At 43.7% G+C, this 23,083-nt stretch overlaps 1 protein-coding gene across 1 annotated transcript; it reads left to right on the top strand.

Annotated features, from left to right (window-relative positions):
• The first annotated feature begins 327 nt into the window (after positions 1 to 327).
• LOC134575193 (oocyte zinc finger protein XlCOF7.1-like) lies at positions 328 to 22,283 on the top strand. The gene is made up of 5 exons (XM_063434435.1): positions 328 to 444; positions 3,857 to 3,985; positions 6,000 to 6,191; positions 6,273 to 6,396; positions 19,289 to 22,283. Exons 2-5 carry the CDS (start codon positions 3,869 to 3,871, stop codon positions 20,770 to 20,772), a joined length of 1,917 nt encoding a protein of 638 aa, XP_063290505.1. The 5' UTR covers positions 328 to 444; positions 3,857 to 3,868; the 3' UTR covers positions 20,773 to 22,283.
• Positions 22,284 to 23,083: the final 800 nt, after the last annotated feature.

The raw sequence follows: 23,083 nt of genomic DNA, 5'->3' as shown, positions 1-23,083 counted from the left end.
GAAACGGAATGGAACGCAAACACCGGAAACAGAATGGAACGCAAACACCGGAAATAGACTGGATCGCAAACACCGGAAACGGAATGGAACGCAAACACCGGAAACGGAATGGAACGCAAACACCGGAAATAGACTGAAACGCAAACACCGGAAACCGAATGGAACGCAAACACCGGAAATAGAATGGGACGCAAACACCGGAAACGGAATGGAACGCACGCAAACAGCGGAAACGGAATTGAGCGCAAACACCGGACATGAACGAATATGACCTCTAACCAAGACTGTCCTGTGGAATTTCACAACAACCAATGAGACGCTGAAACGCATATTGATACTGCGTGGAACGCAAATCCCGGAAGTGCTGAGAAACCTCCTTTGTTTTGGGGGTCGGAGGCTCAGAACTGGACGGTCGCTGGCCCGGGGCCCGAGCCGGGTGGACAGGTTGGTGTATGGCCGGTTTGTCAACACACACACTGACTGAATGAGGTCAGAACAGCCGGGGGCGGGGGGAGATCACTTACCCACAAAGATCACTTACCCACAAAGATCGCTTACCCACAAAGATCACTTACCTAGAGGGATCACTTACCTAGAGGGATCACTTACCCACAAAGATCACTTACCTAGAGGGATCACTTACCTAGAGGGATCACTTACCCACAAAGATCACTTACCTAGAGGGATCACTTACCTAGAGGGATCACTTACCCACAAAGATCACTTACCTAGAGTGATCACTTACCTAGAGGGATCACTTACCCACAAAGATCACTTACCTAGAGGGATCACTTACCCACAAAGATCACTTACCCACAAAGATCACTTACCTAGAGGGATCACTTACCCACAAAGATCACTTACCCACAAAGATCACTTACCTAGAGGGATCACTTACCCACAAAGATCGCTTACCCACAAAGATCACTTACCTAGAGTGATCACTTACCTAGAGGGATCACTTACCCACAAAGATCGCTTACCCACAAAGATCACTTACCTAGAGGGATCACTTACCTAGAGGGATCACTTACCCACAAAGATCACTTACCTAGAGGGATCACTTACCTAGAGGGATCACTTACCCACAAAGATCACTTACCTAGAGGGATCACTTACCTAGAGGGATCACTTACCCACAAAGATCACTTACCTAGAGTGATCACTTACCTAGAGGGATCACTTACCCACAAAGATCACTTACCTAGAGGGATCACTTACCCACAAAGATCACTTACCCACAAAGATCACTTACCTAGAGGGATCACTTACCCACAAAGATCACTTACCCACAAAGATCACTTACCTAGAGGGATCACTTACCCACAAAGATCGCTTACCCACAAAGATCACTTACCTAGAGTGATCACTTACCTAGAGGGATCACTTACCCACAAAGATCGCTTACCCACAAAGATCGCTTACCCACAAAGATCACTTACCTAGAGGGATCACTTACCTAGAGGGATCACTTACCCACAAAGATCACTTACCTAGAGTGATCACTTACCTAGAGGGATCACTTACCCACAAAGATCACTTACCTAGAGGGATCACTTACCCACAAAGATCACTTACCCACAAAGATCACTTACCTAGAGTGATCACTTACCCACAAAGATCACTTACCCACAAAGATCACTTACCTAGAGGGATCACTTACCCACAAAGATCACTTACCCACAAAGATCACTTACCCACAAAGATCACTTACCCACAAAGATCACTTACCCAGAGAGATCACTTACCCAGAGAGATCACTTATCGACAAAGATCACTTACCTAGAGGGATCACTTACCGACAAAGATCACTTACCGACAAAGATCACTTACCGACAAAGATCACTTACCCACAAAGACCCGCAGGATCCCCTCTCTCCCACCCCCCCCCCCCCCCCCTTATTAAATGTCTATCCTTCTCCTTTCTCTTCTCTCTTTCTTCTTGACTATGCTTTTCTCCCACACTATCTATGGGAACCGGCGTAAGATGGATATATAAAGCGACACTAAAAGGCTGATACAGCTAGAGAGATCTAAAAGTGAGGTAACTTATCCTATACAGTAGCAAATGTGTGCTCTGTTTTGTTCCTCTTTATAAAAAACAAAAACCCTTGGCAGTCAGTTATAAGAATAGTGAAAGAAAGAACTGTTACAATGGGAAAAATTGCATAACATTGGAACTGTCAGAAATGTACAATGGGCTTTTGCACAAGCCGAATTGCTATTAACTTGCATACTATTTACTGCCAAGTCAAAAAAATAAATAATAAAAAAAAAAAACACATTTGTAATAAAACGACATTGCTTTACTTGAACTTTTTGTTTAAAGGGACCTACTACCACCAGGTATGCTCCTATGCCAACTACCACCTTGGATGGTGGGAGGAGTTTACTGTTTTTGATTCGAGTCTGGTGAAATATATAAAATTTGTCACTTTGTGGAAACCCTTTTTAGATGACTTCTTGGTAGTCTGGACCGGTACAAGAGATCTCTTCTGATTCTCAACTCTAATGACATCAATCTGAAACTCACATTTGAGATCGGTGGTAACCATATCAACTTCTTGGCTATCACTATCAACATTGACAGAGATGGCAGATTAGCAAACACATTATTTTGTAAACCTACTGCGACCAACAACTTCCTTAATTGGCAAAGCTATCACCCTTCCATGTTGAAAAGGGGGATACCAGTGGGACAGGATCTCAGACTGAGAAGACATTTTTTTTCTCTATTGATGATTTTAAAATCAAAGCTAAGACACCGAATGAAAAATTCAAGGATAAGGAATATTCCAATAGGTGCTTAAAAACTGCCTTCAAACGTGCCTTATTGACAGATAGAGCTGACTTTCGAGAGACGAGACTGAGATACGACCAGTAAAAGAACATATAAAATGCATTGTTACTTTGGATGCTGGCTGGGAAGTGGTAAAAAGTATCATGGAGACATTTTAGTGACTCCTGCATCAGGACAAACATTTGCACCTTGTTCTCATTCCATATGTCTCAATAATGGCAAAGACATGGCCGCAAATAGGACATTTTGGTTTCTGTCTGAGATCTCTTGTCATGGGCACATATAAATGTGGGGCATGTAGAGCCTGTAGATATAGTTAAAACCTTTTTAAACAATTAGCGAATGCTGGCAATAGTGAAATATTCACTACCCGTTTGGTTTTAACTCCCAAACATCTAATGTAGTATATCTACTCACATGTAGTTGTACAAAGAAATACCTGGGTAAATCATGTTGACCCTTTACATTTAGAATCCTTGAACATGTCAATTCTGTCAGTGTGTCAAGACATGTAGATACCCCCATATCTAGACACGGGGGTTCTTCAGACAGAACGTGTTTTTCTGGGATGGAGAAAGTTACCTTGGATCAAAGGAAAGGTAAGTTTGACAAAAGATTACACCAGAGAGTGCTTTTGGATCTATAGGTTAAAGAGACCCTCACTACGTGGACTCTATGAAAGGCTTTTCATATACGTCTTTTATTTCAAATTGATTGATATACATACTGGAGAAACATTCACTATACTTTCCTCCTTCAAATTGAATTAATAATACTGTAGATATTAATATATGGACATTTTGTATTAAACACTCATTTTTTCCTCTTTCATTTAGCTCATTTAGTGTAACTGTGTTTTTTTTTTTCAGTGATCACAGGTTTTGAAGGATTTCTCCCATAAGATATCATCAATATATATAAAGAGAATATTTACCAGTAGTCCAGCTTTATTTTAAGTTAATGCTATCTGCTGAAAGAAAGCCTCTGCAGTTCATTGTACACATGCCCCCACACTTGTGTTTGATACATAAAGCAAGGCTTTTATTTTCTTTTTAGGCTGTTATACCTATGGAGAACAACCTGTTTATCAAAGGCCCCCACAGGGTCAGTCATCATTGCAACAACCCAATGACTGAAAGGATATTAACGCTCACCCTGGAGATCATCTACCTGCTGACTGGAGAGGTGAGGGATTCTGGGTAATGTCATTATGGAGATCATCTACCTGCTGACTGGAGAGGTGAGGGATTCTGGGTAATGTCATTATGGAGATCATCTACCTGCTGGCTGGAGAGGTGAGGGATTCTGGGTAATGTCATTATGGAGATCATCTACCTGCTGACTGGAGAGGTGAGGGATTCTGGGTAATGTCATTATGGAGATCATCTACCTGCTGACTGGAGAGGTGAGGGATTCTGGGTAATGTCATTATGGAGATCATCTACCTGCTGGCTGGAGAGGTGAGGGATTCTGGGTAATGTCATTATGGAGATCATCTACCTGCTGACTGGAGAGGTGAGGGATTCTGGGTAATGTCATTATGGAGATCATCTACCTGCTGACTGGAGAGGTGAGGGATTCTGGGTAATGTCAGTATGGAGATCATCTACCTGCTGACTGGAGAGGTGAGGGATTCTGGGTAATGTCAGTATGGAGATCATCTACCTGCTGACTGGAGAGGTGAGGGATGCTGGGTAATGTCATTATGGAGATCATCTACCTGCTGACTGGAGAGGTGAGGGATTCTGGGTAATGTCAGTATGGAGATCATCTACCTGCTGACTGGAGAGGTGAGGGATTCTGGGTAATGTCATTATGGAGATCATCTACCTGCTGACTGGAGAGGTGAGGGATTCTGGGTAATGTCATTATGGAGATCATCTACCTGCTGACTGGAGAGGTGAGGGATTCTGGGTAATGTCATTATGGAGATCATCTACCTGCTGGCTGGAGAGGTGAGGGATTCTGGGTAATGTCATTATGGAGATCATCTACCTGCTGACTGGAGAGGTGAGGGATGCTGGGTAATGTCATTATGGAGATCATCTACCTGCTGACTGGAGAGGTGAGGGATTCTGGGTAATGTCAGTATGGAGATCATCTACCTGCTGACTGGAGAGGTGAGGGATGCTGGGTAATGTCATTATGGAGATCATCTACCTGCTGACTGGAGAGGTGAGGGATTCTGGGTAATGTCAGTATGGAGATCATCTACCTGCTGACTGGAGAGGTGAGGGATTCTGGGTAATGTCATTATGGAGATCATCTACCTGCTGACTGGAGAGGTGAGGGATTCTGGGTAATGTCATTATGGAGATCATCTACCTGCTGACTGGAGAGGTGAGGGATTCTGGGTAATGTCATTATGGAGATCATCTACCTGCTGGCTGGAGAGGTGAGGGATTCTGGGTAATGTCACCATGGAGATCATCTACCTGCTGACTGGAGAGGTGAGGGATGCTGGGTAATGTCAGTATGGAGATCATCTACCTGCTGACTGGAGAGGTGAGGGATGCTGGGTAATGTCATTATGGAGATCATCTACCTGCTGGCTGGAGAGGTGAGGGATTCTGGGTAATGTCAGTATGGAGATCATCTACCTGCTGGCTGGAGAGGTGAGGGATTCTGGGTAATGTCACCATGGAGATCATCTACCTGCTGACTGGAGAGGTGAGGGATTCTGGGTAATGTCAGTATGGAGATCATCTACCTGCTGACTGGAGAGGTGAGGGATTCTGGGTAATGTCAGTATGGAGATCATCTACCTGCTGACTGGAGAGGTGAGGGATTCTGGGCAATGTCATTATGGAGATCATCTACCTGCTGACTGGAAAGGTGAGGGATTCTGGGTAATGTCATTATGGAGATCATCTACCTGCTGACTGGAGAGGTGAGGGATTCTGGGTAATGTCATTATGGAGATCATCTACCTGCTGGCTGGAGAGGTGAGGGATTCTGGGTAATGTCAGTACGGAGATCATCTACCTGCTGACTGGAGAGGTGAGGGATTCTGGGTAATGTCATTATGGAGATCATCTACCTGCTGGCTGGAGAGGTGAGGGATTCTGGGTAATGTCATTATGGAGATCATCTACCTGCTGACTGGAGAGGTGAATGGTGTTCTTGTATAAGTAAGTTTATGAGAGCACACGTATGTGAAGTGTCCTGTTCTTCTTCATGTCTCTCTCTCACTATATAGGATTATATTGTTATGAAGAAGTCTGGTGACCATGTCTCACCCGGGAGCAGCCATCATAATGTGTCAGAAGGTTTCTCCCGAACCCAGATTCTCCGCACGGTGTCTCCTCTTCGCTCCCTGATCCATGAGAGAAACCATGATCAAAAGATCCTGGAATTGACCAATCAGATCATCCACCTGCTGACTGGAGAGGTGAGGCTGCTGGTAATGGGACATTATATAGTATAACCAAGGGATGTGTCTGGATGGTGACTGTATCATTGTGTGTTTCAGGTTCCTATTAGATGTGAGGATGTCACTGTCTATTTCTCCGTGGAGGAGTGGGAGTATGTAGAAGGACACAGGGATCTCTACAAGGACATCATAACCGAGAAACACCAGCCCCTCAGCTCACTGGGTAAGCTTTGCCATGTTTATGTTGTAGAAAGAATGGCATTGTGTATAATAAATAATACTGCATGGGAGACCAGTGACGTCTTTATAGTAAATGCACACATGAACCTGTAGTGAATAGCATTTAAATATAGCAAAAATTATTGTAGCGGTTAACCCAGTGAGTAGAGGGGTTCCCACCGCTAGAGGGTGTCCTTCTCCCAATGAGCGAGGGGTATTCTCAGCATCCAGCAGTCATGCAAGTTGAGAAGCTCTTAAAAGAGCTAGTGTTATAGCTGTATAGCAGTTTCCTCCAATAAGAGACAAGACTCTAGATCAGTGGTAGTCAACCTTTTTTTACCTACCGCCCACTAATGCATCTTTTTGGTTGAAATAATTTCTTTACCGCCCACCAGTTTTCGCGCAAATGCAGAATATTTTTTTAGAAAGGAGGGTGTTTAAAAAAAAAAAAATGTACGTACATTTATCTTTTTATTTCTACTTAATGCAGGTTTATAAGGTTTTAACTTTATAAAGTTTAATGAGAAAACAATAAAGTAAATTGAAATTACCTTTACTAGTGATTAATGAGATCCTTGAGGTTGATGCTGCGAGACTAAATATTTGATATCTGGTTCGATTTTCGTAAGGAACAAACGAAGGTCTCTTTCAGTGATATTCAGACGACTTCTCTGTTTGCGCATATGATTTCTCATTTGTGCGTCAGCTCATCTCCTCTCCCTCCTCAATTCTCCTCCCCACCTTTTTTTCCCTTTTTTCTAGTTTTTTAACCTTCCTTGTAGCAATGCCCAGTATGAAGGCTGAGCTAGGTAGCCCACTATAACAGACAGGCACACATACAGACACACATACAGACACACACATACAGGCACACATACAGACACCCACACACACACAGACACATACAGACACACATACACGCACACACACACACATACAGACACACACAACACATACATACACACATGACACACATACAGACACACATACAAAGACACATACAGACACACACATACACATACACACACAAGACACACATACAAGACACATACACACACACACACATACAGACACACACAAGACACATACATGCACACACACAAGACATACATAGACACCCACACATGCAGACACACACATTATATTTAAGTCACCCTCCTGTTTCCTACATTTAAGGTGCAGGAGGGTGACTTATTTTTATTATTTCACTTTTGATAGGCTGTGTATTGCGTCATCGAAAGATGGCACTCCTCTGGTCATTTTTATTTTCAATGACTGTGTTTTTGTATGGCTTTTAAGGCTTCTGGTTATTGTCTGTCCCAAAGTGCAGACGGGCTTTTACTGCAGATGGAGGCACAGAGGTTATCTATGACAAATAAATGTTCTAAGATGTAATTTCTAGCAAAGCAGACATATCCAAGAGGTTTATATCAGAATGGCGTTGACAATATGGCTGGAATAATTCACATTTTTAGGTTGTGAAAACTTCTAGACGAGGCATGCGTTTGTGATTATTTCAAATGGAAATTCATTGGAATTTCTTAATTTAAAACAGAAACAGACATATACACACACACAGACATACAAGACACACATACACACATACATACACACACAAAGACACAGACAAGCACACAGACAGGCACACATACACACACACACAAGACACATACATACAAACAGACAGGCACACATACAAACAGACACACACAGACATGCACACACACATGCAGACACACATACAATGACACATACAAAGACACACATACATACAGACACACATATATACAGACAGACACATACACACACACAAGACATACATACAAAGACACATACAGACAGACACACACACACGACATACAAAGACACACACACACACAAGACATACCTACAAAGACACACACACACATTATATTTAAGTCACCCTCCTGTTTCCTACCTTTAAGGTGCAGGAGGGTGACTTTCCCTGGGGTCCAGTGGTGGCTCAGGTGGATGGGAGTCAGAGTTCCCACTCTGACTCCCTGGTGTTCCTCCCGCGCGGCTCTCAGTTTTAGCTGGGAGGAGTGACCGGGGAATCACTTCCTCCCAGCTCTGTGATGTCATCACAGGGGGCCCGGTCGCGCTGTTAAAGCGCCCAGCGCTGACCGGGCCCCCTCACAATCCACATCCATCGGGTGGCCCTGACAGCATGGGCCACCCGATGGACACCTCCATATGCGGCCCCGGCGGTTTGCCGCGCGGGCCGGGGCCGCAAATGGTCACGGCGGTACCCAGTCGCACGGGTACCGCCGGCTGGAACCCGCCGGGCGTCAAAACCTGGAAATCCCTACCGCCCACCTGGAATCCTAAAACGCCTACTAGTGGGCGGTAGGGACCAGGTTGACGACCCATGCTCTAGATTGAGGGTGAAGTAGAACTTTTTAATGAGCACACAAGCCTTTCTTTTATACAAGTTTTCCAACAAGGTTACCACCCACGTGGACCTTGTTGAGCGCTGAGAACATAAACTTAACAACCAATAGCGTACAATCACACAGTTACTCACTCCCATTTATTCCTGTAAATTCCTCCCCTCTGCTTGGGAGATAATGAGTTAATTGCTGTGTCAACTCAATTATCTCCAAGCGAAAAATATACTTTTTACACACTTTCTGTAACTTTAAAACTATACATACAATTCCAATAAATAATAAATAAAGTTGCATTTTATGAACCAGCATAATCAGGGCACAAACATTTCCAAATTTCAGACAAATTAGTCCAGTGGTTCAGGAGTTAGCTGAAAGTCTGATTTGACATTTTCACGCCCACAGCAGTTCCACAGATTCAGGCTGTGTGGGTGGTCTATTTGTTCCTTCACATAAAATACCAATTGCACGAACGGTTCAGTTCGTGTCTACTGTCAATGGATGCACGGAAGGTAGAAGTTCGTGGAAAGTGTAGCCGAAAATAGTTCCACGCGTTCTAAGTTCAAACACCGCTGAGCGCGTTCGGCTAAACAAAATGGCGGCCGCCACGTGTTCGTACAGCCGAACCCCGACCGCCCTGTTGATCAATTAGAATTGTTACGATTGCCTCCGGTCTAGCAGCAGGTTGGATTGCTTGGATGTCCTGGTTCCCGAAGTTGGAGAGTCGAACACGGCTTCAAACGGTAGAAACCTGTAAGCGTAGAATATCCCACTAGCTATAGTAAAGCTAGGATTCCCGGTTCCCTACAACACGAGTCGAGGCTGCGAGTTGAGGGTAAAACAAACTGGCTTTAATGGCACAAAGGCATCACTATTTATGCAAAATCCCAGGTCCAGGGACAACCCCCTCTGGACCTGATGTAATACAGTGACAATACGAGCAGTTGACCAATAGTAATACAATGTATCATTTGAAATTGTTACCGCCCAGCTTGGAGATAATGAGTCCAACGGTTGGGACAATGTAATTATCTCCAAGTGCCCAAAATCCCACATTTTATTACAACACATAAAACTGTATAAAATTACATAACTTTAATACAGACAGACATATTTCCCATTCTACCGTTCATTATGTAGCCCAGTTCTGAGCGCAGCAGATGGATGAATAGCGCTCAGATCTCACAAATGATATGGCTAGGTTCCTTGATATAAAGTCCATTCGTGTCTTTTGTCCCGAACACAAGATGGCGGACATTTTTAGGTTGATAGATGGCCAGCGGACATGGACCTAAAACCCCTGGAACGAGTAACGGCTGAACAATTCCGCGAATCCCGCTCACAGGCTGGTTGTCTTACCGAACAACATGAAATGGGGTACTTAACTTGCGGTTAACCGCAGCTTCAACGTTCTAATTGGGAACACACGCCAGGATCCGGGTGGGCCTCGTTCAGGAGTCTTTCGTGAGTTCAGTTCGGTGAATTATTACACGAATTAGGCCACCCGGAGATAGTCAATTTTGCTTGTGGTTAACCACAGACCGCAGCTTCCCAGCGGTCAATTAGCAGCATGCTTCGTTCGTGGGGTGGTTGGCTGTTCGGTACTTTCAAATGTGACCTGGGTTAAGTGGCGGCATACGCCAAGGGCTGGGGGGTCCGTCGTTCGTATACACTAATAAATAGTTATATCTGGTCGGGGAATGTATTCACACGGTCTGAATACCGAACAGGGTATTGGGAAACAAAAAGAAGTACTTCTGCAACAGTTTGTAGGGTTCTTGTAACAAGAATGTTTAGGTGTTTGTGGTTTTAGAGGTGTTAATCGGGTCAGGGAGGTTAATGGGTGCCACACTCCTGTTCTGGGTGGTCGGTGGTTCGGCAGAAAATTTGTGATACAAACGGATCTTGGCAAAATACAGGTCCATTCATTTTAGACGAATGGTTTAAACAAATAGTTTTTTTTTTGTTTTTTTTTTTACCAGTTACACGAATCAAAGACTGTCACAATTATGTTTTAGGAGTTGTTTTGGGGGCAAAGTGACATAACTGGTGCCGTTACCATGGAAACCAATGGAATGTTCCCCATGATTCCTTCAGTTCTATAACTTGGGTCATAAATGAGAGCTGATAGCAGAGCTCATAATGTCCACTGGTGAGTAAGTATAGCCTTGTAAAGTATACGTTCCATGTGCCATTGGCCCTCCAGGCTTGCAGTGGTAACTCCTGGCTACACTCCTAAGATTTCAGTGCTTGTAGTTTGTTTTTACTGAAGTGAGAATCCAAAGTCAATTTCAAATTCAAAGTCCGACGAGCCAAGCTGAAAACATAACTTCCTTCCACTTTGATTGAATAATAAGGTCAAACAATTCCAAATGAATCCAATCAGGACATTTATAAAGTATACTTGAGAAAACAAATGGCATTCAAAGCATATTCATTCCAACAAACATCAATAGAAATTGCATTTCATATTTATCTTGTAAAGAAAATAAAAAAACATTGTTTATGCGTTAATTATACAAGAACTTGGTAGTAAATGTCCCCATTCATTCAATGGACTGGGTTGTGAAAAATATAAAATATGATTTTTAAACTTTATTCATTTTTAATATGAAAAATATTTTATATCAAACATTTCAACAAATTGTATTTAAACAAAAGAAAATATGTAATATTGTGATTTAATTACCTGTGCACTATCCCAAATCCCATTACACATATTTATATAAATGGAGGTTTTTAGTACCACTCCAATGGCCATTAAATTGTAAGCTCACCTGCTACGTCAAGCCAAAACCTCTCAGGCGAGTCCTACGCTAACAATTTACCTTGCTTCTTTCAGCTTAAAGGGAAAATATCTTACACCTTATTTATTTATTTTTTCTTAGATATTTTATTTTTGTTGTGCAAGTGAGTACAAAGCTGTCATGGTAGGAAGGGGTGCTGCCCTGAGACAGCAATGTCCCTTAAAGAGCAGGAACCCAATATGCAGAGAGTAATGACAGGCAACGCATTGCAAACACTGCTTGGCAGGCTAGTCTGGAGATCGGTAAGTCTGTTTGGCAGAGCCGTATTGCAGCATGGTCTCAAAGCTCCCCTCCAGCTCCTGGCCCCAGCAGAGGGTCCCATGAATCGCGCAGCTCCACACACTCCCTCCCTGTCGGGTGTAATCAATAGAATCAACGCTGGACTCGCCGTGAGGTCTGCTGCTTCGGCAAGTGGTGTGGCTCACTCTTATAAGGACTCTGTGGTGCAAGAGCGGTTTGCGGACTATGGGAGGAGAGGAGGGGGGAACACTATGGGATGAGGGGGGAACACTAGGGGATGAGGGGGGGGAACACTGTGGGAGGGGGGAACACTGTGGGAGAAGGCGAGGGGGGAACACTGTGGGAGGGGGGAACACTGTGGGAGGAGGGGAGGGGGGAACACTGTGGGAGGAGGGGAGGGGGGGAACACTGTGGGAGGAGGGGAGGGGGGGAACACTGTGGGAGGAGGGGAGGGGGGGGGAACACTGTGGGAGGAGGGGAGGGGGGGGAACACTGGGAGGAGGGGAGGGGGGGGAACTCTGGGAGGAGGGGAGGGGGGGGAACACTGTGGGAGGAGGGGAGGGGGGGAACACTGTGGGAGGAGGGGAGGGGGGGAACACTGTGGGAGGAGGGGAGGGGGGGGAACACTGTGGGAGGAGGGGAGGGGGGGGAACACTGTGGGAGGAGGGGAGGGGGGGGAACACTGTGGGAGGAGGGGAGGGGGGGGGAACACTGTGGGAGGAGGGGAGGGGGGGGAACACTGTGGGAGGAGGGGAGGGGGGGGGACACTGTGGGAGGAGGGGAGGGGGGGGGGACACTGTGGGAGGAGGGGAGGGGGAACACTGTGGGAGGAGGGGAGGGGGAACACTGTGGGAGGAGGGGAGGGGGAACACTGTGGGAGGAGGGGAGGGGGGGGAACACTGTGGGAGGAGGGGAGGGGGAACACTGTGGGAGGAGGGGAGGGGGGGGAACACTGTGGGAGGAGGGGAGGGGGGGGAACACTGTGGGAGGAGGGGAGGGGGGGGACACTGTGGGAGGAGGGGAGGGGGGGAACACTGTGGGAGGAGGGGAGGGGGGGACACTGTGGGAGGAGGGGAGGGGGGGACACTGTGGGAGGAGGGGAGGGGGGGACACTATTGGAGGGGGGGAACACTATGGGAGGAGGGGAGGGGGGGAACACTATGGGAGGAGGGGAGGGGGGAACACTATGGGAGAAGGGGAGGGGGAGAACACTATGGGAGGGGGGGAACACTATGGGGGGAGGGGAGAGAGGGAACACTATGGGGGGAGGGGAGGGGGGAACACTATTGGGGGAGGGGAGGGAGGAACACTATGGGAGGGGGGGAACACTATGGGAGGAGGGGAGGGGGGGGGAACACTATGGGAGGAGGGGAGGGGAGGGGGAACACTATGGGATGAGAACACTATTGGACAAGGGGAGGAGGGGGTTAAAGAACACTTGGACAAGGGGATGGAGGTTAAATAACACTATGGGACAGCGGAGGAGGGGTTAAAAATAACTATGGGACAGAGGAAGGGGGGGTTAAAAATCACTATGGGATAGGGGAGGGGGGTTAAAGATCATTATGGGACAGGAGAGGGGAGTGGATGGTAAAAAACACTATGGGATAGTTTGTTCAAAATATTTTTTTTTCTGGGTTTCCTCCTCTAAAAACTAGGTGCGTCTTATGGTGTGGTGCGTCTTATGGTGCGAAAAATAAGGTAACTCCTAAATGGCAGAGAATTGAGCAGTGAGACTGCATGGGGCATGATCTATACACCAAAACTGCTTCATCTGCAATGTGGAAAATACTTCTTTGGCTCCATTAGCTTTGCACAAGCACAAGCTCATCCCTTCATTTACTTAAATTAAGCCATGTTTTCATTCCTCTCTCCAAAATGGAGACTCTCCCTCATCACTGTCCCGCATGCAGTCTCTGGTCCCATATGTGTAATTGTCCCATTTGTTTTTCTGTAGGCAGAAGATGTGTCTGAAACTGCAGCTGTTTGTAAACATATAGGGGATAGGGCCATCTTCTACAACAGCTTATTTGCTCTAATAAAAAACAGATTATAATATGCATTAAAAGTATTAATTACTCCACAAAGGTCACTCTTTCAGTCCTGCGTGCAGTCCAGCTAGAATGCTTTGTTGAATTATGAAAAAATGTGTTGATGCATTACTGGGGCTTATGGAGAAGCAAGCCTCCTCGCTACTCACTATAGACACGGTCACAAAACACCATGAAAGAACTATTGTCACCTTCTCTGATGTCTTCCAACCTTACCCAGCAGATGAACCTTACCTGAGTGCCCAGGATATCAGCCACCTGATTTCAGTAGTAACCTAGTAGAGACCAGGTTGAGACATGGAAGTCCTAGCAAGCTGTATGGAACTAAAAAACAGTTCAAACTTAGTCATGGCTGGTCAAAACTTAAACCAGGTGGCAATTGGACACTGTATGAGGAATCAGGGCACTCTTTAGACAGTGGGCAGCTGAGGGTGTGAGCTTGTTGGAGATGTACTGGTTGTGGGGGTTCTGTGTTGGGGAAGGGGGTTTTGGGGCACCGATTTCTTGGTGCCGTGTCTGAAGTGGACTCAGGGGGAAGGACATTGCGTTAGCTCTGGACCTGATCATATTTGCCCAAGACCTGACTCAGATGGCGCCAATGAGGGTTCACCCTTCATTATTGTAGCTTCAATATACATTTGATCTGTGTAAATATGTGTGATTTTGTAAAAGAAAGAGTGCTTTTTTTACCGTCACTAAGTCTAGTGTATGGGGATACGGGCTTTAATTACTGCTATGCCGATACAACTTAACTAAAGGAGGGAGACAAAGTGACAGAGAGGAAAAACAATAAAAAATAATAAAAACAATAAAAAAGGCTGCGCCACAATCAGTAATAAAAAGTCCAGTTCAAAGGCAAAAGTCCAAATATATTATCCTTACAAATGGTCTTTAGTGATGAGGTCTTCTACTATTGCAGTGGATCCACTTTATATGAAAGATAAAAAGAGAGAAGGACAACCAATGGTGCAGTATGTAAAATTCAAGTATAGACGTAAAGGAGTAATAATATAAAACTCACATTTGCCAGAGCTAATAACCAGCTCTGGGGTGAAGCGTATTCAGCGGTTTAATCCCCGCTTGTGGGATATAAATGGATTCCTCTCCGTCACTGTTGTCCAATTCTCGGATAAAAAGAGACAACCAATAGTGCTCACTGTATGGTAATATTGATAAAAAAAATAAAAGAATGTACTTACAAGACAAGAGCAGACCAACTGCTCTGTGATGACAGCGTGGGTGGATTTATCCCCACCTAAGGATTTCTTTAGGTACAGGAAACTTCCAAAGATGTATTTCAGAGGTTTTACATAAAACCAATAAAAGGTGAATAAGATAATACATAAAAAGCCATGGTAAAAAAAGGTTATGTGTCTATAAAAAAGGTAATTGGCACAATAAAATGACCAAAAATACTTTAATATATATAAAAGAACACAATATTAGATATCCATAACGCGTTTCGTCAAAAATACTTTTTCAAATGGAATAACAGTGATACCTGGCTAGTAGGTGTTAAATAAGAACAGAATTAATTTGAATTTGGCGCCAAAAATTGGAACATCCAATCAGAAATGAGAACAGAATTAAAACAGAATTAAAACATAAAATACATAAATAACTCAATGGATACATAGATAATACTACTATTAGATGATTCTGATACATAGAAATCTAAAACGAGGGTGAGAAAGTGTGTTTTGGAGTGATTTAAAATAGTTTACTTCAGAAGTAAACCGCAATGCAGCATGGGAGTTGTAGTAAAAATAGCCTTTTTTATTGTTTTTCTTTTTTATTATTTTTTTATTTTTTATTGTTTTTCTAGTCTTATTTTAAAGGGTTTGAGGGATTCCTTTTAAGGTTGCTGCCTATAAGTTAAGTAAGCGCTGTCTCATTCTTCCATTTTTTTCAAAGTGACAGAGAGACCTGTATTGGAGCCCCTGTATCCCGACTGGATACCTCCGCTAGTTTCTCCTCTCAGCTGGAATTAGGAACCATTAGTGTTTATAGCCCCTTTTCCCCAGACAATGACACAAAATGCTGGGAAAAACAACTTGTTTTATTGCACACAATGCAGGCTTTTGTGCACAGACCACCAGCATGGGGTCTCCATTCACTATACAGTAGAACCCACCCAGGCGTCTCTGTGTCTGGGAGATAACTATGTCAATGCTTGATAAATTAATTATCTCCTAGATACAGAGAGCCTAATATACAAAAAAAAACAAAATAGGTTTATAACATCCCTGAACCAAAACATGTTATACATCCCCAGGTAGTTGAAGCGCCCGGTCAGGCCAAAAAGTGCCCTGATCTGTGGAGGAACCTAGCTGAAAATATTTGCAGGTGTTTACATTTATTTACTGCTGCTTAAATGGTACTCTGGTGGGTCATGGTCGGGGGCTCTCCCTGGCTCATAGGACACGATAGTTCCCCTTGATGTCCTCTAGCTCCCCTCCAAATAGCGCTCTCATTGGACGTTGAGAAAGGGGTGAAAACCATGATGGATACTAACTGGGCCGAGGTGATGTTCGTGTCCGAGCTGGAGTTTCATGAGAACCATAGATAAGTCCCGCTGAAGAGTCTGGGCTACTACGGCTCAGTGTATGGGCTGTGGACGAGGCAGAGAGACGCACTTGCTGGAAACACATGGAGGTGGAAACTGGGAGCCAGGGGAGTGTTATAGCCTTTTAATTATGTTTGATGGCATCTGCCACACAGCTCCCCCTTAACCATTAGCCAGCATACACAGTCTGATCACCACGGACTGGCTTAGGGGTGTCCTGATGATCACAGATCACTTTTCAAGTTTAGTCTGGCGTGGTAACCCGTCAGCATTGCCATAGTGTTTGCTGGGGAGGTAATGAATAGTAAAGTCTTATGGCTGAAGTACCATTGTGGGTTGTGATCCGTGAGCAAAATAGACTGTTTTGAAAAAACAGGAAAGTTATGTAGTTACAACATTGTGGGAAGTCACCTTGCCCAGTAGAGGCCTTTCCAGCTCCTCTCCAAGGATCATCTGAGCCTCTTGTGCTGACCGAGCAGCTGGTGCCTGCATTCTCGAGCGGGCCTCCAGTGTTGCCCAGAAACGCTCGAAGATTGCATCCAAGGTTGCCATGGGTCAGAGAGGTAAGTAGGTCAGGTGTAGCTGGTCCCGCAGAGCCAGACCATGTGCGTCGGCCATCTTGCGAATCTGACTATATTTAATTCTAAAGTTCTAAATTACACATTACTATGCAGTTTATGATCAAAGGGAGAAAAACAGGAAATAAGGCCAACAGCAGAAACATACAGAATATAGCACTAACACTTGTTCTAGAACACAATGTTCTATAGCTCTTGACTAGGGGTATATTCACTAAGCAGTGGATATAGATAAAGTATATTATTGCAAATAGCTGACATGCTCCAAGTAAGCTAATTTTAAATAGACTGTGCATCCTGTCATCTGTAGCTTGAGCCTTGGGTCAGTACAGGCAAAGTGTATTATTTCCAACAATTATATACTTTTTTTTTATTTTTTATAATAAAGTACTATTTTCTATTCTTGATAAGTGGTTTACAGATAAATGGTAGTCTTAGTGACTCAAACTTAGTGTGTCTCCCTCTCTTTTTCTATTTTTCAAAGTAAACTGTTGTCTGTAGATGTAGGGCTGCAGCTTCTTTATGGCCCACACCACCGCAAAGCATTCCTTTTCAATGGCGGCGTAGCTCACCTCCTGGGTTAGTAGTTTTCGGCTGAGGTAAGCTACCAGTTGTTCTCCGCCATCGTCCCCGACCTGGCTCAGCATTACTCCCAATCCAAACACAGAAGCATCTATGTGGATAAGAAAATATTTAGTTGAATTGGGAGCTGCTAGAACCTGCCAACGCAACCTTGAGATGTTAGAATGCTTGCTCGCACTCCAGGTCCATACTACTTAACGTGGAAGTTTTTTTTTGTTTAGGTCAGTGAGGGGTTTCGCTAGGGTACTAAAGTTCTGGACAAACTTCCAATAATACCCGGCTGTCCCTAGAAAAAACAATCACCTGGACCTTAGTGCAGGTAGTTGGCCAGGTGGCTACGGACTCTGTCTTGGCTGGTTTTGGTTTATTTTTCACACAAGCCAACCAGTGTCCTAGATATTGGACCTCTGCCATTCCTATATTGCATTTGCTGGATTTTAAGGTCAACCCTGCCTCTCAGATTCTATCTAACAATGTTCCTACATGGACTAAATGTTACTCCCAAGTGTTGCTAAACACCACAATGTAGTACAGGAATGCACAAGCATAGTCCAGGAGACCATCTAGGAGCCAGTCTGCCATCCGTTTTAATGTGGCCGGAGCATTCTTCATCCCGAACAGCATGACTCAAAATTGGTATACGCCAAATGGGGTGATGACTGGCAACTTCATTATGGCATCCTTGGCTAGGAGAATTTACACAAATCAATTGTAGTGAGGTACTGGCTGCGAGCCATACGATCCAGTAGCTTGTCAATGCGGGGCATAGGGTAGGCATCCATCACTGTCTTGTCATTCAGCCTCCATAGTCTACACAGAAGCAGGCCATCCTGTCCTGCTTCAACACTAGTGCTGTGGGGGAGGCCCAAGATAACACACAGTCGGAGCATCTCCTGTATCATATCTTCCCGAATGGACATGGGAATTCGGTAAGGGGGTTGGCAAAGGGGTAGCTATTCAGGAGTTTCTACTCTGTGGATTGCCAGGATAGTGTAGCCAGGTACATTAGAGAACATGGCCCCCTTGGCCTCTTGTATGTTCTTTACCTGGGTACTCTCGCTGGCTCTTAACAGGTCTTCCAGTCGGCCCTCCTCTATTGACCCTACCCTAGCGCCTTCTTCTAGGGGGTCAGGCAGGAGAAGATTATCTAAATCTTTTAATGCAGAGGCGCATATGGCTACCACCTCCTCCATCTGCTCGTGGTAGGAATTGAGCATGTTAACATGTAACATGCGACGCACCCCCTCCCCGGAGCATGGACCGATAACAGGTGGTATCACATTTCTGCTCCAGGCAACCTGCGCCTTGTCATTGTGCACGGGCTCTAGTACCAAGACTTTCTGCCCAATCTGAAAGCTGCAGTCTTGGCTTCCCTACTGTACCAGGTGCGCTGATGTTCCTGGGCCACACCGAGGCACATGCTGGAAGCAGGGAGGCAGGGAAGTGTTATTGCCTTTAATGAAGTTTCAACAAGACCCTACTCTGGTCAAGATTCTGTAACATGTAGTTTTTCGGGGGAAACCTGGGAATGGAAACATTCTTGCAGTTATGAAATGGTTATCTAAATTGCTATCCCATTAGGTAAAGAGATGCAGATAATTAACTAAATATAATGTGAGTGCAGACTATCAACAATGTTGTTAATGTTCTTCTGTTTTGTATAGGGGAGACATCAACTTTGACTTCAGTTCCACAAGAAGAATCTGCTGTTGTCCAGAAAACAAACAGTAAAAGTAGAACCGAAGCAAAGTGTTTCAGAAAGAAAAATCTTAACAAAAGATTATGCAAAACTCTGGGAAAAGTTTACAAAAGTTCTATCTTCAGTGGAAGTAAATCTGAGGATATTTGTACAGCTACAGACTATTTACAGAGAGTGGATGCATGCACTCACATTAAGGAGAAAGCAGCCTTAAGTACAGAAAAAAATCTCCCAAATGTTCCTAAATCCTCAGAACATCCACAGACTGACTATCCATCTACTCATATTAAGGAAGAACCAGCCTCATGTAATGAAGGACATCTCACAGACATTTCTACACCATCAGAACATCCACAGACAGAATATCCATCTATTCACATTAAGGATGAAGCAGCCTTATGTGAAGAAGGAAATCTCACAGATGTTTATGGACCAAGAGAACATCCACAGGGCCCCTATACATCTGTGCATCTTAATGGGGAAATGGTTTCACATCAGGAAGGAAGTATTACGGGGATGTATACACGAATAGATCCTATACATGTAAAATATACATCTACTTACACTAATGAAGAGACACCCTGTTTTGAAGGAGATCCTCCATACACTGATCCATATGAACCCCCGGGATATCATTATAAGAAGGCAACTTCTGGAGAAATGGCTAATATCACTATTGATATACCAACGCCATATATATCTACTTATATTAAGGAAGAACCGGCCTCATATGAAGAAGTCTGCAACAATATTGTAATGCATACGCAAGCAGAATATGCATCTTTTTCTAGTTTCAGTGACACGCCATCGGACCACGAGCTGAATGTTCAGTCAGGGAATAGGCATGTTTGTTCTGCATGCGGGAAAGACTTCCTCTATAAATCTAAACTTATTCGACACCAGAGGCTTCATACGGGAGAGAAACCGTTTGCATGTCCTGTGTGTGGGAAATGCTTCACACAAGCTTCCAGCCTCTCAACCCATCGACGACGTCACACGGGCGAAAAGCCATTTGTTTGCTTCGAATGTGGCAAATGTTATACTGACAACAAAAACCTAATTAAGCATTTTAAAATCCACTCACAAGAGAAAATGTTTGTGTGCTCGGAATGCGGTAGATGCTTTCTGTCAGTATCAGAGCTGGTGTCGCATCAGAGAATTCACATAAAGGAGAAACCATTTTCATGTTCTGTGTGTGGGAAATGCTTTACGTGTAAAGCACATGTTGCCAGACATCAGATAATCCACACAGGGGAGAGGCCATTTTCCTGCAACAATTGCGGGAAATGCTTTGCAAGGAATGCAACACTGGCTGCACATCAGAGAATTCACACAGGAGAGAAACCATTTCCTTGCACCGAATGTGGGAAATATTTCCGATATAAGAGCCATTTTAACAGACATATGAGAATACACAGTAGAGACTATCGGATTAAAAGTACTTTGTGAATTCAATGTGCAATGTAAATATAAGCTGTTTTCGTTTTTACTTTTTTATTATTATTAAGGGAAAAATTAAGAAAAAAATTGTCTTTTAAATAATATGTATTGATACATTATGTTTGTTTATGTACTAGTACCAACATTCCTTATATATGTCAGCCTGGGACATCGTTAGTCCTCAGGGAAATCTGTGCTTGAACATTGTCTGTTTTTTATTTCGAATTGCCCAAAGATTAATCCAATAGATTTATTCCTGAATGCAACTGGAAGATTTAACTTAAATATCAAAAAAGTCTAATCATTTGTTTTACCTGCTTTTACACTTTGCAGTTACCTGTGGGATTTAATTTGTTCTAAAGTATTTCAGATAAACAAATGGCTGTTAAGCTTTAGCTGCTATAAATGCTCCTGTGAAATGCATTGGCCCACGGAGCTGAACTTTCACTGTTTTAACAACCACCCCACTGCCCAGGTTTAAAACATTGCTTGGCATGTGAATTATGTCTGTATGTTATGTGAATTATTTTCTATTATTTTACCTAAAGGGATACTTTAAGCACCATAACCACTAAAACGTGCTGTAGTTGTTATGGTGTCTGGTTCCTGTTTATGAATGGTTTAATACTTGCCTAACTATTTTGAGTGTTCACAGTCCTTCCAGTCTGAGTTAATATTCTAAAGCAGAAATTCAATGGCTCAATTTGTACCAACTCATACAAAGTTTGGACATTACTATTCATAGGATAGGAGGGTCAGCTGACATCCCTCCGCCAATGGATACAAACAAAGCTTGGTATGTGTTGGTCTGATAATGCAGAAGCTCAGAACAAAAGGACAGTGTACACCCTACATCGCAGGATAACTGTAGTTGTTATGGTGCAAACAGTGTCTTTTTAATATAAGAATGTTTCACAAATTGAATGTGTTCTTGAGAATTTTCCTGCAGTGGTTTAATTAGCACTACCTGGCGCTAAATTTAATTCAAATACTAGAGAATCAACTACTATCAATCAACACACAGATTACTAAGATCCCAGTAGAATAATATATCTTGTTTAGCCATATGTTAGCTTTTCAGCAACGTATTGTTCTCTGAAAACATTGCATAATTTCCACATCATTCTCTAAAGATCAATAAACTTCTATATTGTATAATTACTAAGAACAAATATGTGAGCAATCAGTTTATTATACGGCAGAGGAATTCTGGTAAAATACTGCAAAAGGAAATCAACCGTATTCTATTGCAAAATCAACAAAAAGCACCATAACCGCTGCAGTGCACTGTAGTGGTTGTGGTGTCAGGAGTACCCTGGTGCCTCAATCATAAGAAGTCAAGTAGTAACGAGAACAGTTGCTTGTGCACTATCCCAAATCACTATGCACATTTAAATAAATGGAGGTTATTTAGTAACTCTAGTGGCCATTAGATTGTAAACTCACCTGCCATGTCAAGGCATACCTCTTGGGTGAGTACTACGCTAATAATTCACCTTGCTTCTTTCAGCTTTGGTTAAAACAAATCGCTAACTAGACATAGAGGGGTATTTTTCTAAACCCCTAAATACTAATTAACCTTAATAGGGAACACATGAGGTAGTTCCCTATTAAATGGGAGTTTGAGCACAGGTCTTATTTTTGTGTATTTGTATTTACTTTTTGTATCACACAGCCACATGTTACAATGCTGACGCCCATCCCATGTGTTCCCTATTAAGGGATACTAAGTATGTAGGGGTTTACAAAAAACACCCCTTTCTGTCTCATTAGAGATTTTCTTTGCCGGAAGCTGAAGTAGTTTTAGTGTAGGACCCACCTAAGAGGTTTGTCTTTGTAATGGATCCCCTATACTCAGACTGAGTATATGCGTTATGAAGCTCCCAAGTCCCAATAGTGATTATAGCCCAGGTTTCCCCAAGCATTAGCCTAGACTTGATCAAGGGGTAAAACGAATCTGTTTACTCAATGGCCCACTATTATACAGTACAGAGACACAGTAAACACGCCCAGGACAACCCCATAAACATACCCGCAAAATGTCCCCAAAATCCAGTATCACCATGACTAAGCAATAGAGTACAAATATCAAAAACACACAAAAGTACATATTTCCAGCATAGGAACCCCCACAGACTATACATCTCCGGATAGCCTGGATCTGAGCGCCCAACATATCCAAAAAGCGCTCAGTTCCCACAAACACAGCTGAAACGGCATCGAGGTAAAGTTCTGACTGCCCGCACACGAGGCGCCTGCCCAAAACCGTTCCAGGGATTCAGTGGTAGCGGCCGGTCACCTTCGGGAGTTCCATACGAAA

Source organism: Pelobates fuscus, chromosome 10 (assembly GCF_036172605.1).
Source record: "Pelobates fuscus isolate aPelFus1 chromosome 10, aPelFus1.pri, whole genome shotgun sequence".
NCBI lineage: Eukaryota > Metazoa > Chordata > Amphibia > Anura > Pelobatidae > Pelobates > Pelobates fuscus.
Note: the sequence above shows the minus strand (reverse complement) of the source record. Positions and strands in the feature narration are given on the sequence as shown.